Genomic DNA, 17,868 nt, shown 5'->3' with positions numbered 1-17,868 from the left:
AAGGCAATGTTCTTATTTTCTTGCATATTACATGCCTTTTGCTAATGAGAAAACATTCATGAAAATGAATTTTCATTTTGATTCTACTATCATAATTGGCCTGGGGAAAAAGTGATCACTTACCAAAACAAACACGAGTTCCCATGAAAGCTGGAATCCCAGAAAGATGAAGTAGTAAATCAAATGTATTGAAAGGAGAATCAAGAAGTATAATGGAATGTCCACCAGAGCCTGTCCACACCAGTATGCTGAAGGCCAGAGGCCTGAAATCCATAACTGGGATTGAACTTTTTTCTGACAAAGAAATAGAAGGGATAGAGGAAGGGATCTTAGTTTGAAAAGATTTTATGGTTATGTAAAAAAAAAAAATGTTTAATAAATTTTAGATATAGTGTGGTATAGTGTCTGTGTGACAAAAAGCATTCTCCTAAGTGTCTAGCATCCCCAATGGAAATGTGTAGTTATTGGTTCAACATGAAAGTCTCAGCTATTTTTAAAGTTCATTTACCCATTGGTACAGATTAATGAAGATGACTACACTATATATTTTTAAAGTCCAGTTTATTAAAGCATAGTTAAATAATTGGAAACATTGTATGTCTGACATTTCATGCCATAGTTAAAAATCTAAATTCCCTTTGGAACTGTGAAATAACTGCATGGATCAAACAGTACCACATCTTCATCCCTGAAGTTTATTTAGCATGGTTTCCCTTACAGCTGAGGCAATTTTATTGTGCTAAATGGTAAACTTTCTACCTCTTTGAAATCATGTGTTTACTACAATCTATAATGATATTAGATTTTAATGTATGTGTAAACACATTAACCAAAGTACAACCCTGTGTGTATAAAACAATAAAATTCCAATTACTAAAGTCAGATAAAATCAATCTCAATCTCTCTAATTTCCTCTCTCTCTTACTTTATAATCGCTGATGCTGCTCATGCCGATAAAAGGAGAAATGCAGTTTGTGATCAACAACAAAAATATGGACCCATCTATAAAACCAAGATCCAGCACTATGTCATCCTGAAAGATGAAAACACATCAGTAAGTTGCTGCAATTGTTACAAATTATACAAACATTATACAATATGCTTCTGGGAAATAATGAAAAACTCTGGAAGCATTCATCCTATCTCATTTGCAGAAAACTAGAGTTTGTATTATACAGTATTTATTTCTTATTATGCAATTTTCCAATAAAATTTCGTTATCTAAAAACCACTATGCATATTTTCACTAACATCCACATGATTTCTATAATTTTTTCCCTTTTTTATCTATCATAATCAAACACATCAGTTAGGAATTATTTGACAATTTAGAAAGGATAACCAAATTGCATCTGATCAAAAATTGCACTTCACATCCTAAGTTGTAAAACATAAAGAAGCCAAACCCAAAAAGGCACTGCAGAATTTAAAATGATGAAGAACAATAGAACTGTCAAAAAATCATAATTTTAGGATTGGACTATATTTTATCATAAATCCCTTTGTGGTGGAGATATACATATACATATGTGGGTGTCTATACACACATTCACACTTTTGCATTTGCATTAATCAGTGTATATATCTTATATTCATCTAATTCTCCAGGGAAATCTGACAATCTGACATAAAATTAAGGATTTAGGTTTAAGGTATCTCTGGTATTCTTCATTTCCAAGCAAATCCATTCATTGATTTCAGTAAATATGCATTGAGTACCTAGTAAGTTGTATATGGTAAACCAAAGTCAAAATTATGAGTTTTCAACAGTCCTGTGATTTTTTTTCTCTTTTATTTTAAATTCTGCAGTGTCCTTTTGGATCTTGGCTCTTCTAATACCATGTTGGGCTGTAATTCCTGATCAGACAAGATTTTAAACTAGAGGGTTAAGGCCAGCCATAAAACATAACTCTACAGAATACCAAGTCTTAATAAATGTAATGAAAAAAATAGATCAAGATAAGGCTTAGGAAGTGACAGGTTACATCTAATTTACTAAGTAAAGAATTACATATTTAAATTTTTCCATAAAACTTTTGAATTTTAAAAATTTAATTAGACTAAACATAAAAGTACTTGAAAGATTCTTGATCTTTCAGAATAAGTAATAGCAAACATGTATTTGAATGTTTCCTCTTTCCTTTACAGGAATGTAAGCTCCGTGTGGGTGAGATTTTTGTCTATTCTGTTCATGCTGTATTCTCAACATCCAGAAGTACCAGAAAATAGTACACTCGGGAAGTAGTTATTGAATAAATTTAAATTGGTATATATATTTATACATATATGTGTGTGTGTATATATATATACACACATATATATATATGCGCCATGCTATGATCTAGGTACTCAGTAAATTCATTTAATCTTCATAATAATTCTATAAAGTAGGTACTATTACACTCCCTATTTTGCAGATGAAGACACAAAGGCAAGGAGTAGCTAACAAACTTGCTGTTAAGTGGCAGAAGCAGGATTTGAACTCACGTGGTAGACTCTAGAGCCCTCATCCTTTATCCCTCTGCTGTGTTGCCTCTTATATAAATCAATACTCTACTTACATGAGAAAATGAGGTGCTCTCCGTTTGAATAAGCTCCGTGAAGTTAAAAATTCCAATAAGGGCATTGCTAACAATTCCCATAAGAACAGGAAAACAATTCAATTTCTTGATATTACATGCAACTGAAAATCTGTAATCCTTAAAAAAAAGTACACAAATATAAGTTCTAAATTCTTAGAGTAAATATATTTATTGTATACTTTGTATATAACCAGAGTGGAATTTGAGTGAGGAGACTATTAATTTTTCTTTGACGCTTCTGCCTTCTTTGAATTGGGACAAGGACGCATTATTTTTGTAATTCAAGTGACTTGTTTTGTAAATGAAATGGATTAACATTTACTAACACGAAAAGATGTCAAATATTTACATTTTATGTGACAAAGAAAGTTTCAAGCCTCCTCTAATATGATGCCAATTTGGAAAACATATTTAAATTTCCTATAGTTCAAAGTATTAGAATGTGGCAAAAAAACAAAAACAAAAACAAAACAAAAAAAACCAAAACAACAACAAAAAAACCACTCATGATAAAACAGTGCATGGAAGCAAACATACCTTCTGGTCACCAGACACTATGATGGCCCCATTGTAGGAGGGATCATCTGAGCCATTTCTGTTTCTAAAGTCATCTATTTCCAAAACTATATCCTGACGCTTCAGTGAATGCACGAGGTCTTCAATATTCGATCCTAATGTAGTGGAAGGAAGGCAACAGGAAAAAAAAAAAGCAAGAAAATCAAAGTCAAACTTTAAAATAATAATGATTTCCAATCTTGTTAAGAAAAACCCAGAATAGCTTAGTAAAGAGCCTTGCTCTTTAGGAGTACAATACTATTCATTCTGATGCTACGACATTAAGTTCCATTTACCATCTTCAGAGTGATGGGCTCCTTTATTCTTTTCAGAAATATATTCGTTTATCTTATAATTCTCACCAGGTGAAAAGAGTTTATGAAAATAAGATAGCAATTCTCACAGGAAGAAAATTTGCTAGTAGTGACTTTTATAAACTTTACCAGAACCGTGTAATGTTTGTAATTATGAATAACACATGCAAAATATACCTCACCACCCAGGCTTGTCCTAGTGATCCTATCAACCTTAAATGGCACTAACCTTGCCGTGATATTTAAAGTACTAGTAGCCCATTCAAAACATCTTTGCAAAATTAAGTTAACTTGATATTTGCCATTGTGCCCATTAAGTTTTGTGACTTGACTTCCATCATAGATGGAAAGGAAGTCACATTGGTCAGAGGGAGAAGTCAAGCTATGATGCAGCCTCCACATCTGAATCAACCACCTGCCACCAAGGGAGCTCTGGATTTAAAATGACCCATCAGGGAGAGAATCCACAGACCCTTTGAAAGAGGCGGCTTGCAGCTGCAGGCTCCATGAGACAGCTGAAAAACTGAGTGTCCTAGGTGAGAAAGGGGAATGCCCACCCCCAAACACACATCCTCACTGGGGAACCTGAAGGTCCAGATCATGGGAGGATTTTACCTTACCTGGAGCTACGATAAATTTAGAAAGCCAAGCGAAATATAGCAGGAGAGGAAGCAGTGGGAAGAACCCTGTGGGCACTCTCAGCCCCCAGGGAAGCCATTTTTGACTTTGTCTCAGAAGGGTCCTTGGGGAGGGCTGCCAGTGGAATTGGGGAAAGACCACAGGGAGAAGGAAACTTCCAGCTGAATTTTGTAACAATTTCAACCAAATGCATAGTTTCCTGGACAGAATCTTGGGGGAGGGCATCATCAGGGATTGCAGATACGAGCACAGAAGCCATGGCAGGGGGAAGGCACATAACCCGAGAGCCCTGCTTGCTTTCTCAAAGGGAATCTTGTAGCATGGGGTGAATTCTCAGTCCTGCTCACCAGCTGCCTGGAAACAAACTCAGTTCTATTGTAGGGGCATTGAGACCACCTTGTGGGTTGTGTGGGAACGGGGTGAGACTTGTCACTGCCGGTTTTCCCCCACTTCCCTGGCAACCTATACGATGCAGCAGAAGCAGCCATAATCTCCATGGGATCATAACTCCACCTGCCACGCCCCACAGGAGCTGCAGCAAGCCCCATCCAAGTATGGTCCAAGCTCAGACATGCCTAACCCTACCCTCACCTGCTGGTCTTTCTCCACCCACTCTGGTAGACATAATCTCTTGGAAGTTCTATCGCCCTGACCCACCCTACCTGAGAAACCTGAATACTTATCCAGGCGACCCTAGGGGAAGCTTGCATCCTCCCTATACTACCATAGTTGATGCTCTCTTGAAATTGCTACCTCCAGGCTGGAGGCTGACCAATACCAGCACACTACACAAAACTACAACCAAGGACCCTCACAGAGTCCACTTCACTTCCCTGCTACCACCACCAGAACAGGTGCTGGTACACACGGCTGCGAGACCTGAAGATGGATCAAAAAATAATAGATGTTGGCATGGATGTGATAAAAAGGGAACACTTTTACACTGTTGGTGGGAATGTCAACTAGTAAAACCACTATGAAAAACAATGTAGAGATTCCTTAAAGAACTACAAGTAAGTCTAACGATTGATCCAGCAATCCCACTTCTGGGTATCTATCAAGAGGAAAAGAAGTCATTATATGAAAAAGATACTTGCACACACATGTTTATAGCAGCACAATTCACAACTGCGAAAATATGGAACAAGCCCAAGTGCCTATCAATCAATAAGTGGATTAAAAAAGTTATAAACATATACACACACACACACACACACACCTTGGAATACTACTAATCCATAAAATGAAATGAAATAATGACATTTGCAGCAACCTGGATGGAGTTGGAGACCATCATTCTAAGTGAAGTAGCTCAGGAATTGAAAACCAAACATCATATGTTCTCACTCATAAGTGGGAGCTAAGCTATGAAGGCACAAAGGCATAAGAATGATACAATGGATTTTGGGGACTCGGGAAAGGGTGGGACAGGGTTGAGGGATAAAAGACTACACATTGAGTACAGTGTACACTGCTCAGGTGATGAGTCCACCAAAATCTCAGAAATCACCATTAAAGAACTTATACATGTAACCAAACACCACCTGTTTCCCACAAACCTATTGAAATAAAGATAATACAAAATAAAAAATATTTAAAAAGAAAATTAACCCATCAGTTTCCTTCACTTGAAAATGGAGCAAGCTGGACAGACACCATTTTTGTTTTCAATTGTTTCTCAGGTATGTGCTTTCCAAAGATCTTTGATAATAAAAAATTGACACTATATTTCAGCCCTGTTTCTCACCTGTATTATTAATGATTAATAGGCTGGTAAGAGGCGTCTTCGGGATTTGTTCCAGAGAAAGGAAATACATACTGGGTGAAAACTCCCAACAATGAGTTTTATGAATTACTTTATACATTATCTTCTCTAGCATGATGGGGATAAAAGCAACTCCAAGTACTAGTGACCTAAGTAAAACAAAATTATAACATGAGTCTGAAGCAATTTTCCTCTGATTATTTAAGTCACAAAGATGCTATATAAGTGCTAACTATGGAAATTCCACATGCATGTGTGGTGTTTAGTTTGATAAAATGAAACATACAGTGGCAGTAATCTGAGAATTGGCACAAAAAATTACATAATTTGTATCACATTGGAAGATATTCAAGGGTAACAGAGCATCAAGAGAAAAGGTGGAACCCAGGGGCAATCCTCTGTCAGTATGCTGGTTTACCAGGACAACACAGGATATGATTTTATGATATAACAGGGGACTCAAATTGCCTGCTTCGGTACTTTTGATGAGAAAGAAGCCCTATTATACACTGCAGCCTCAAGCTTGCTATGTGCACAATTGCAAGTAACATTTTAACTTTCTTCAACTGTTAGTTTACAAATATTTTAATTTTCATGAAACTAAATGCAACATTTAAAACACTATTTTCATATCTAGAAGTCATCCCACAAATTCAAATTGCAAGTGAAATGTTTCCAAGCAATCTTTGTTTCTCTAATAAGCATATGAGTCCACTCTGCAATGACTACTTTCCCATCAGACTTCAGACTCTACCTTCTTCTCCCTATCAGCCTTATATTTCATAGAAAAAAAAAAAAAAAAGGAGTCTATAGGACAGAAACTCCTTCATCTTATTGCTGCCAAGAGAAAAGAAAACATCCACAGATTCAGTCATCCTCTCATTCTTTTATTCTGTTGAAGTACAAAATAGATCTTTGCTCCTAACAAAGAGGTCAGTCCTTGTCAATATTGTAATGAATCCAAACTCTCCACCCTCCGTGTATCTCTCATTCATTATAAAATCAACTTTTCTCCCGACTTCATATTGCCTTTTAGCTTCTGCTCTTTCTATTCCCCTCCTTAGTCAAGCACTGCAAAAGAGTTGCCTACTTTCAGACCTCTTGATAAAACCTTTAATAATTTCCAATTTGCCAAATTCAATGGATGCTTTTGTTTCTTAACTGTTATTAGCCGTCCATATTTTCTAATCTTGGCTCAAATGTACCAATTTCAATAAGACCAACGCCAACAAATCCATTTAGAATTGTAATGTACCTCCAACTCCTATCATCCCTTCCTAACCCCTTTTCTACTCTATTTTGTATAACCTGGCATGTAAGTTATTTAGTTTTATATTCAGTATTTTTCATCTTTTCCACCCAACCAGATGTAAACACCATGAGAGTAGAAATCTGTGCCATATGTTTTCACTAATATAACCGAACTCCTAGAACAATGCCTAGTGTACTACAGCAGGCTTCAATAAAGATTTGTGATATAATTGAATAAGTTTAAAGGCCTTATCAATTTTGTTTACTACAGCAGTAAAACTGTGCCCCAAAGAGTTAAAGAAACCAATGACTAGCAGAAATCATTGAGTTTGTAGGGTGTCAGATTGAAAGAACAACAACAAAAAAAAACAAGAAACAATTTGCTGAAACACTGAAACTCCCTCAGCTTGTAAGATAATAAAACTGGCTGAAATCCGCTGGAACCAATATGGCCAATTACAGTCTGTCCAGAATCATCCTGCTGACTTCACAGTCTGAATTTCCACCATATATTTCATACCAACTGCACTTGAATTTGCACAAGGGTACATGAGGAGGCGTGAAGAGATATCTGTGCATGCCTGAGGACTTTCCAGACCTCTCCTTTTCTTCTATCATGCTTAATTCCAGAATCCACTCTCTAAACCTTTTCTAATAAAATCACTGCTTTAAAGTCAGCACAGGGAGACAGATTTGAGCTGACCTCCTGTCTCCTTGTGAGTCAACTTGCAATAAAAATCTTTTCTCAAAAATCCAGTGTCATAGTATTGACTTCTAGCACATGAGGCAGTGACATTTTCCTCAGTAACAGTAGGATAGGTAAAGATATTTAAAAACTGTTAAATGAATGAATAAATTAATATATTTATTTTGTTAATATTTGAATGTTTTTTCATATATTGACGAAATAGATATAAAGTAATCTGATACTCACAAACACAAAAGAACTCTCCTTTCACGCCGTAACTTTAAGAAGCGAAGTGCTGCCACCGCATAGATTTGTCGTCTCCAGAGAGTTGCACTACTGACAGCCTTTCTTGTTTCAGGAAGAGAACAAAGAACCTGTTCCATTTCAGACTCATTTCCAGTATTTCTTGTCACATATATTTTCTTTTGTTTCCCAATGTCAAAATCTACAATCATGTAATAAAACATTTTAATAGGCTATGTTATCTGCACTTTCTCTTTAAAAACTTTGAAAATGATGTTCGACTATTTGAAACAGCACTTCTAACAAGTTGAGCTACTGATATCCACAATCAAAATTTACATTAAAAATCTTTCCTTCAAACATATGTAATGGATTCAATTCCAATGAGACAGTAAATTAATTTTTGAGGATGATTGAGGCTTCCTAACAAGCATTTATTCTTTCATACCAATAACAGCAGCTCTTCACTAAGGGATACTTTTGCAGAGCAAGTTTTACGCGGAAGCACAAAGACAAATTTATGTAGCTGAGTTTCCAAAAGGCCTCCTCTGTCATCTGGAATTTCCCCTACAGGATTAGTTCAACACCGATGATTGACATCTCAGTAATGAGTTCAAGACATTGTGCTTTCAAACGATGGAAAGTTCATGGAAAGGTCTCCTGTTTGAGTCCCACATACACCACACTTTAACTGTACAATTTTGGCTAATGACACAACTTCAAATATCAGTTTTCTCATGGGCAGCTTGTTGTTATTATGGGAATTAAAAACAACATAATTCAAGAACTGAGCACATTGGCTGGTATATAGTAGTCTCCTAAATTCTTTTTGTTTTTTCTTTTCAATTTTTATTTTCGGTGCAGGCTTGTTACATGGGTAAACTGTGTGTCATGGGGATTTGGAGGTTTGGTGTACAGACAATTTTGTCATCCAGATAATCAGCATAATACCCACGAGGTCATTTTTCAATTCTCATCCTCCACACTTAAGTAGGCCCTGGTGTCTGTTTTTCTCTTCTTCGCATTCATGTGTACTCAATGTTTACTTCTCACTTATAAGTGAGAACATATGGTATTTGGTTTTCTGTTCCTGTGTTAATTTCTTTAGGATAATGGCTTCCAGCTTACTCCATGTTGCTGCAAAGGACATGAGCACATTCTTTATGGTTGCGTGGTATTACATAGTGTACACATAACACATTTTCTTTATCCAGTCCACCACTGATGGGCATCTAGGTTGATTCCATGTCTTTGCTATTGTGAATAGTGCTGCAATGAACATATCTGTATATGTCTTTATGGCAGAATAATTTATATACCTTTGGCTATATACTCAGTAATGGGATTGCTGGGTCGAATGATAGTTCTATTTAAAGTTCTTTGAGAAATCTCCAGACTGCTTTCTACAGTGGCTGAACTAATTTACATTCCCACCAACAGAGCATAATCATTCCCTTTCCTCCACAACCTCATCAGCATTTGTTATTTTTTTACTTTTTAATAATAGCCATTTTGACTGGTGTGAGATGGTATCTCATGGTTTTGATCTGCATTTCCCTATTCATTCATGATATGGAGCATTTTTTCATATGCTTGTTGGTTGTATGTATGTATTCTTCTGAGAAGTATCTGTTCATGTCCTTTGTCCATTTTTTAAAGGGGTTGTTTTTGGCTTATTGATTTGTTTAAGCTCCTTACTGATTCTGGATATTATACCTTTGTTGGATGCATAGTTTGCAAATAATTTCTCCCATTCTGTAGGTTGTCTGTTTGCTCTATTGATAGTTTCTTTTGCTGTGCAGATGCTCTTTAGTTTAATTAGGACTCACTTGTCAATTTTTCTTTTTGTTACAATTGCTTTTGGAGTCTTCATCATGAAGTCTTTTCCAGAACCAATGTCCAGAATGGTATTTTGTAGGTTTTCTTCTCAGGTTTTTATAGTCTTAGGTTTTACATTTAAGTATTTAATCCATCTTGAGTTTATTTCTGTATAGAGTGAAAGGTAGGGCTCTGGTTTCAATCTTCTGCCTGTGGTTAGCCAGTTATCCCAGCACCATTTATTGAACAGGAAGTCATTTCCCCATTGTTTGTTTTTACTGGCTTTGTTGAATATCAGATGATTGTAGGTGTGTGACTTTATTGCTGTGTTCTCTAATTTGTTCCATTGGTCTATGTATAGTAGCCTCCTAATTCTTCTAATTATTATTACAAAGTAAACTAAGGAAATAACATTTTATTACTTCTTATTAATACATTAATTATAATTAGTTTATTAGCTAATTAAGAGCACATTTTTATAAGGAATGGCAAGTAAGAGGCAGTATCAGAACTCATCACTATAGCAGAGAGTTTTGATGATAAGGAAGAAGTGGTCATTGCAGACAGATGTGTCTGTCACTGACATGGGAAGCAGACAGATGTTGGAAAGCAATTTGCCTAGCACCAAGACTGATTATATTCGATATAAAATGATTATAATACTTTTAAAAGTGGACAATGCTATTTTCTGTCTAATGCATATTATAGGTAGAAATCCACATAAAAATCTACAAACATGAATTAGAACATCATCTTTTTCTCTTCTCTTTTTTTTTTTTCTTAATTTTCTGCTAGACACACATTTTTATACCTGGTTCATTGATTGCTGATTTTCCTTCTAGGTTCAAGAATACTTCATTCAGAGTTGTCATTGAAAGACCATAATTCCTTATGCCCTGGTCAGAACACTTATCAAGGTCACTGTAAAGATCTAAAAAGCCAATAATAATAAGTCAATGCAATTAAAAGTATCAATGAGTACATTAAAATACTAATGTCTAAATGTTACTCAAAATAGATGTCTACAAATGTTTTCATATTAAAGCAATCACCATAATCCAAGGAAACCTTTTCTATAAGCTTTAGAACTCGATTCATAGAACAATAGAAAATGCAATCAGCATAATCATGAACACTTACATATATTCTATGTGATTACACAGTAAGTTACCTGGAAATCTGTTCGTTTTTTCCAAAGGCAAACTATATACAAGCTTTTCTTCACTTTCTGTTGTTAACTTGGCATCAGGAATGTGCTGTTTAATAAGGGATGTGATTTTCTCTGTGTCACACATTTCATTCCTGTGTAAACTATTATTCAAAAGAGCCATAAGTCTCTTGAATTCTTTTCCAACACCACTACTCATGAAAAGATAGTTTTTTATTAAACAGTTTGTATGTATTACAGACATATTCTACTTAACTGTAGTAATTGGTTCCTTCAAATCACATACTCCACTTCAAATTGCTAATTCAACTTCAAAGTGCTAACTGGTAGCCTATTTTGCATTATTTTAAATGGAAAAATCATAGTACATATCAACACCAATATGCATATATATATATACACACACATATATATGTGTATATATACATATATAAAACTATCACGATTGTGCTATGTGTGTGATACATATAAAAAAATCATGATAGGATATAAGATACATGAAACATTGCTTCTTAATAAATGGAAAATTAATAAGGTTTTTAATAAACAGTTGCTTTCTATGCAGTAAGTGGTTTCTCTTAACGTCAACAACTTCTATTTGCAGAGCTTGTTTGTGAGTATTTGATGCTTTCTAAAATGTTCCCATGTGATATTCTGCCATTCTATCAATGAGATTTGGAATATAACTACAGAATTTTAGTGCAAAGTGTTTTGCTAAAATTAATCAATGGCTTATTGAGGACATAAAGATAATTTTTTCTATACAAATATTGGCTTTAAAATGTTGTACAGGCCGGGCACGGTGGCTCCGCCTGTAATCCCAGCACTTTGGAAGGCCGAGGTGGGCGGATCACGAGGTCAGGAGATCGAAACCATCCTGGCCAACATGGTGAAACCCGGTCTCTACTAAAATTACAAAAAATTAGCTGGGTGTGGTGGTGCATGCCTGTAATCCCAACTATTCAGGAAGTTGAGGCAGGAGAATCCCTTGAACCAGGGAGAGGTTGCAGCCACTGCACTGCAGCCTGGCGACAGAGTGAAACTCCATCTTCAAAAAACAAACAAACAAACAAACAAACAAAAACCTTGTATTGAGAAGAAGTATACTTTGTTTTTTAATTAGCATGCTTAAAACCAAGAGATAACCAACAAAGGAAATGTTAATGAGGGAGACATTTTGGGCTGTTTATTGCAAAACAATTTCTACCAAAAGTTAACTTGCCTTTCTTACATTTCTAAAGGCTTCTATAAAATGTCACCCTCATATTAATATGCTCATTTAGAAATAAACACACCTAGAATACATACCTTAAATGATATCCAATACCCCACTTTCGCTTCAGAAACAAAGATGATCCTACACATTTCAACTTCCCTTTAGACAGAAATACTTTCCTATCTGAGTAGAAAGGAAGATTCAAAATATTATGTGAAGAATAATTCCTTACATGGTATATTCTCTACTTTGGATACCAAAACACTGAATGAAATTTGTAAGATCAATACAACTGTAATGTCATTAAGCCCCTGGGTGCAATATCATTTCTAATCCCCATGCCTATTGTGAAACAGGCCTCAGAAATTCACTGCATTCCCCGTAGCTAATCAAGTGCCACAAAACTTTCCAAGGATGGCCTGATTCTTCACCTCTTCCTTTGTCTACATACTTTGCTATGTAACTTGGCAGGGTTACACCCCATGTGACTTGTTGTAGTCAATGACATGTGGAGGCTTGAAATGTTTTATTTTGCAATTAAACTGCAAACAAGATTTTCTTCTTTTGAAAACAGGCTATTAAAAATAACTCTCATGTTAAATCCTTAAATAACTAGTTGGAATAAAGAAGCCAAGGATCACCAGCCAAGATGTCAGCCTCATCCATGAATTGGGTACTAAAGAGGATAACCCGGTCTACTTTATGCTCCTTCAGGAGGCTCCACACTCGGTGCCTTGAAAAGGGATCCAATCCAGCAGTTGGTTCATCTAGTAGCAAAACCTACAGAGGAGGAAACGTATGAAAGCATCTTCCTCTTCACAGTGAGGATCTTCAGAAAGCACCATGAAAACTAGTATGATTTCTAGACTCAAATACAGTCCTCCACCAGATCCCTAATGTCAGGCCTCTGAGCCCAAGCCAAGCCATCCCATCCCCTGTGACTTGCAAGTATATACATCCAGATGGCCTGAAGTAACTGAAGAATCACAAAAGAAGTGAAAATGCCCTGCCCCGCCTTAACTGATGACATTCCACCATAAAAGAAATGAAAATGGTCAGTCCTTGCCTTAAGTGATGACATTACCTTGTGAAAGTCCTTTTCCTGGCTCATCCTGGCTCAAAAAGCTCCCCCACTGAGCACCTTGTGACCCCCCCCACTCCTGTCCATCAGAAAACAACCCCCCTTTGACTGTAATTTTCCTTTACCTACCCAAATCCTATAAAACGGCCCCACCCTTATCTCCCTTCGCTGACTCTCTTTTCAGACTCAGCCCACCTGCACCCAGGTGATTAAAAAGCTTTATTGCTCACACAAAGCCTGTTTGGTGGTCTCTTCACATGGACGCGCATGACACCTAACAAGCTTGATTGGTACTTTATTATAAATTTTCCCTCACATTTGGTAATTACAGTAGAAGTTGGACTTTAATAATAGTTGTATATCCTCCAATCTAAATTAATTGTAAAAATACATTTTTTCTCTCACCTGAGGATCTCCTAAGATGGCAATCCCTAATGTTAGCTTTCTCTTCTGCCCACCACTTAATTTTTTAGCAATAATGTCTTGAATGCTTTGCATATCTAATTCCATTATAATTCTTTTTACCTATCAAAAAAAACTCTGTGTTAGCAATACCAAATATTTTACTTTAAGCAGTTTTTACTCTCTAAAAATGAAAATAATTTATTGTAGAACTTCATTGATTAAGCTTTATCTATCGAAGAGTAAAGTAATAGCTGAACAAAAAAAATATAGTCAAAAGTAAATTATTTCCAAAGCCATCAATTTTAATGTATTCCTCTACCTCTTGTTCCACTTCCTTTGGCTGAATCCCTTTTATTTTAGCAAATACCCTGAGGTTTTCTCTCACAGTGAGGAAGTCAAATTGAAAATTGAACTGTGGACAAAATCCAATGTTCTGTCTAATTTCTTCCATGGCAGTTATTTCAGAGAGTTGGGTATTATAAATAGTGGTTGATCCTATAAATAGAAATTTAAAAGGCTTTACTGTCAGAATGTTAATTCTATGCAGAGTGATAATATATGCCAATATTTAGATTTTGTTCAAAAAACTTGTTTTTATTAAAGAAACTTCACATTTTCCAATTGCATAATTAATACAATGAATAATTCAGATTACTCTTAACATAAATATGTGTCCACAGCAATGCAAAGTACACATGGAATGTCAAATAATAGTGGAATAGAGATACAAATGTTTTCATGAATTTATGTACATATGAGATAAATATTTCCTGTTCTAAATTATTCAACTGTGTAACAAGTCCAATATACAGAAATAATTTTTACACAATCAAATCAATTTACAACTTGCTTTTTCAGCCAACTTACTTCGTAAAACTATTTTCTCACCTTCTGTAGAAACAGACAATCCACTAAGAATGTTTAGCAGTGTTGATTTACCAGCTCCATCATGCCCAAGTATTGCAGTGATCTGTCCTTCATATATGTCAAAAGATATGCCTGTTTTAGAATAAAATGTGGAAATTAGATTTTGGATTATATGCAGATGGAATGGACCTTAAAATTGGAAAAGTAAAATATATGTCAGCATTTCATTTCATTGGTATCTTAATACATCCCCTATTAAATTATACATTTAATTGTATAAGTGATGTATTCATGAAGACAAAGCTTCAATTTGTCTGGAGAAATTGGATCAAGACTGGGAATATAAATTCCTACCTTCTTGCTTCCTTCAAATCCTTTGACTGTCAAAGAATCTATACATTTAATATTTAATAAAGCAAAGACTACTAGGAATAAAAACAAAACAGTTTATTTGCTTCCAAGGCAAAGGAAAGCAGTGTGGCTTAAGAAATTGTCTCCCTGAGGCTTGCAGAGCTAGAAACAGAAAGTCTGGGTGTAGAGAAAAGGGGGAGAGTTTATTTCATACTTGGAGGGAGGTAGAATTGGTAAGGAGAACATTGGTGAAGTATCTCCTGGTATTGGTCATCATTCTGTTTTATATCACAAAAGTATGGGCATGATATTTACAAATATCTGCTGGGATCTAAGACACGTCACAGGCATTTTCACATATATGTGCCTAAGGCTTGACAACTTTTTCTTTAATGTTTGAAAACTTAACTCCATCAGAAAACAAGAATTCAGTTAGCATGCCAGAAATTTTAGGAGATTCTCTGAAGACAGAAAACAGAGGGAATTAGATTGTCAGAGAGTCACAAATCAGGCAAACCACAGCCCAAAACAGATGATGAAGAGTTCTATGAAAGTAAAACCAATTTCACTGATACTTCAAGCTTAGTTTGAGAAAGTCAGGTCAAAGATTATAAACTAGTATAAACCGTGCATTCCTATTTTTGAAAAAATATTTTATATCTAAATGTATATATAGAAAAAAGATAATATGTTATTGGTGATTATCCTTCATGGTACAAACATATTTTTAATTTTTTTGTTTTCTCCATATTTATTCTCTAATGTTCCACAATAATTATTTATATTTTCAGATCACAAAAATGTCTCTCTGTTTTAATTTAAAACATTATCAAGCAATGAGGTTTTTCTTTTTACCTTGCAATGCTTCTACTTTTCCAGTCTTTCCATTATATTCTTTTTTAACATTTCTGATTCTGAAAGAAGATGAAGTAATTTGGAGGTAAATGCATTTTCTAATATTAATAACACAGATTACAGTTCATAACTAAGTCGGGGAACTTCACAGTAAAGGGCATCACTCTCAATGGGACCTAAGGAGAGCAGTAGAAAAAGCCCTCCCCTCACCACTCCCAAAAGAGATTTACACAGACCTGCTAATACTCTTACAAAGCTTGGCATTTCATATATTCCAGCTATTTCTCTAAGTTATCAAATGAATAAGGGAAAGCTAAAATTGAAAAAAAAAAAAAAAAAAAAAAAAGAAGAAGAAGGCAAGAAGGGAGAGAAAGAAAAAAAGGGAGAGAGGCTTTCCCTCAATCTTCAAACCCTCTCAATCATTATCTTTCACAGGCAAATTTGTCAAAATAATAATCTTTACTCCCTATTTCCATTTCTTTATCCCACATTTATTTCCAAGCCTAAGACAATATAGCTTCTCACCTTACCACTCCACAAAAAACTATTCTCAATGAAATTCATCAATGACCATTCTAGTTACCAAATCTGATGAACACTTTTTAGTCCTTATTTGATATCCCTCATCACTGTTTTAAACTATTACTCACTCTTTTCATAAGTCTCTACTTCCCTGGCTTCTACACTTTGGCTTCCACATCTTCCTCTTACTATTCTGTTTTGGCATACTTTATGGACTCCTTAAATTAGATTCTATACTTGACCAATTATTTTTCTTATTCTCAAACTTTTGCCATACAATCTTACCCATTCTCATGGCTTCAACTGCTACCTAAATTCTGATGATTCCCAAATTTGTGTTTTAGAGATTTCTTCAAAGTTTCAGATATTCTGCTTTTTACTATATATGTGCACTTGGATATCAAACTGAATGCATTATATTTTCCTCTAAACCGGCCCACTTCCATTCTCTATCTCAGTTAGCATTTCTACTATCTACCCAGGAACTCAAGCTAAGAGCCTGAGAGGCATCCTTAACTCTCTCTCCCTTTTTCACCCCATCCTGTGACCTACAAAATTATTACAATTTAACTTCAAGAATTTATGAATTTAACTTTATAAACTTATTTGAATTTATCTCTTTACCACTTTTCTTTCACCTTCTTGCCCAGGCTCTTTTCATCTTTCACCTCAACCAGGGCTATGACCTCTGTGCTGGATTTTTAATTATCCCCTGAGACGGAGTCTCACTTTGTCGCCCAGGCTGGAGTGCGGTGGCGCGATCTCGGCTCACTGCAAGCTCCGCCTCCTGGGTTCACGCCATTCTCCTGCCTCAGCCTCCCAAGCAGCTGGGACTACAGGCGCCCGCCACCTCGCCCGGCTAGTTTTTTGTATTTTTAGTAGAGACGGGGTTTCACCGTGTTAGCCAGGATGGTCTTGATCTCCTGACCTCGTGATCCGCCCGCCTCGGCCTCCCACAGTGCTGGGATTACAGGCGTGAGCCACCGCGCCCGGCCAATTATCCCTTTTCTATCAGCAACAATCTCTTTTCTTCTGCAATGCAGAGGACATACCAGGGACTAGATTTCACAGAACCCTCTTTTCAGTATCAGATTTTGCTAATGAGAAGGACATGGGCAAGATTTGGAGAGCAGAAATAAAGCAAGGTCATTATTCTCGGTTCACGTGAGCCAAGCATATTTGCAGGCTCGAGGTTTGCAACAGCTTCTCAGATTTCTTGACAAGTACTGTTTCGCTACTGCAGATTAAGATAACTGGTGAGAGATTTCCCAGAAAATCCCTGACATTTGCGGCAGTATACCGACAAACTTCTTGAAAAACACCCATTTCTGTGCATCAGGGTAAGGTCCTCAGTGGCTATTTCCCGACTTTCTGGCTGTAACTTAACCTTCTCTCCTCTAATTCGTATATTTGTGAATCCCTAGTCCCTGTATTAAACCACTTTGCTCCCACAATATTTTCAGCAACTCACTTTTCCTGACCAGACCTAGACTGATAAAACACCCTAAATATTTCTATTTCTTCAGTTGCATCATCCTCAAATCCATT

General features: G+C 35.9%; 1 protein-coding gene across 5 annotated transcripts in view; it reads right to left on the bottom strand.

Moving 5' to 3' along the window:
- The window catches only part of ABCA10 (ATP binding cassette subfamily A member 10), an 81,795-nt gene that overhangs the window by 28,895 nt on the left and 35,032 nt on the right, over positions 1–17,868 (bottom strand). For all 5 annotated transcript variants that reach the window (XM_037993244.2, XM_008011969.3, XM_008011970.3 and 2 more), the window contains 14 exons: positions 15,799–15,857; positions 14,614–14,724; positions 14,045–14,220; positions 13,726–13,845; positions 12,881–13,019; positions 12,332–12,422; positions 11,027–11,166; positions 10,667–10,786; positions 8,041–8,239; positions 5,838–6,004; positions 3,120–3,253; positions 2,562–2,699; positions 926–1,033; positions 124–294 (listed from right to left, as the gene is read on the bottom strand). In XM_037993244.2, the coding sequence (XP_037849172.2) occupies positions 124–294; positions 926–1,033; positions 2,562–2,699; positions 3,120–3,253; positions 5,838–6,004; positions 8,041–8,239; positions 10,667–10,786; positions 11,027–11,166; positions 12,332–12,422; positions 12,881–13,019; positions 13,726–13,845; positions 14,045–14,220; positions 14,614–14,724; positions 15,799–15,857 (1,873 nt within the window). The remainder of the gene's footprint in view (positions 1–123; positions 295–925; positions 1,034–2,561; positions 2,700–3,119; positions 3,254–5,837; positions 6,005–8,040; positions 8,240–10,666; positions 10,787–11,026; positions 11,167–12,331; positions 12,423–12,880; positions 13,020–13,725; positions 13,846–14,044; positions 14,221–14,613; positions 14,725–15,798; positions 15,858–17,868) is intronic.

Source organism: Chlorocebus sabaeus, chromosome 16, assembly GCF_047675955.1.
Source record: "Chlorocebus sabaeus isolate Y175 chromosome 16, mChlSab1.0.hap1, whole genome shotgun sequence".
NCBI classification, from domain to species: Eukaryota; Metazoa; Chordata; class Mammalia; order Primates; family Cercopithecidae; genus Chlorocebus; species Chlorocebus sabaeus.
Note: the sequence above shows the minus strand (reverse complement) of the source record. Positions and strands in the feature narration are given on the sequence as shown.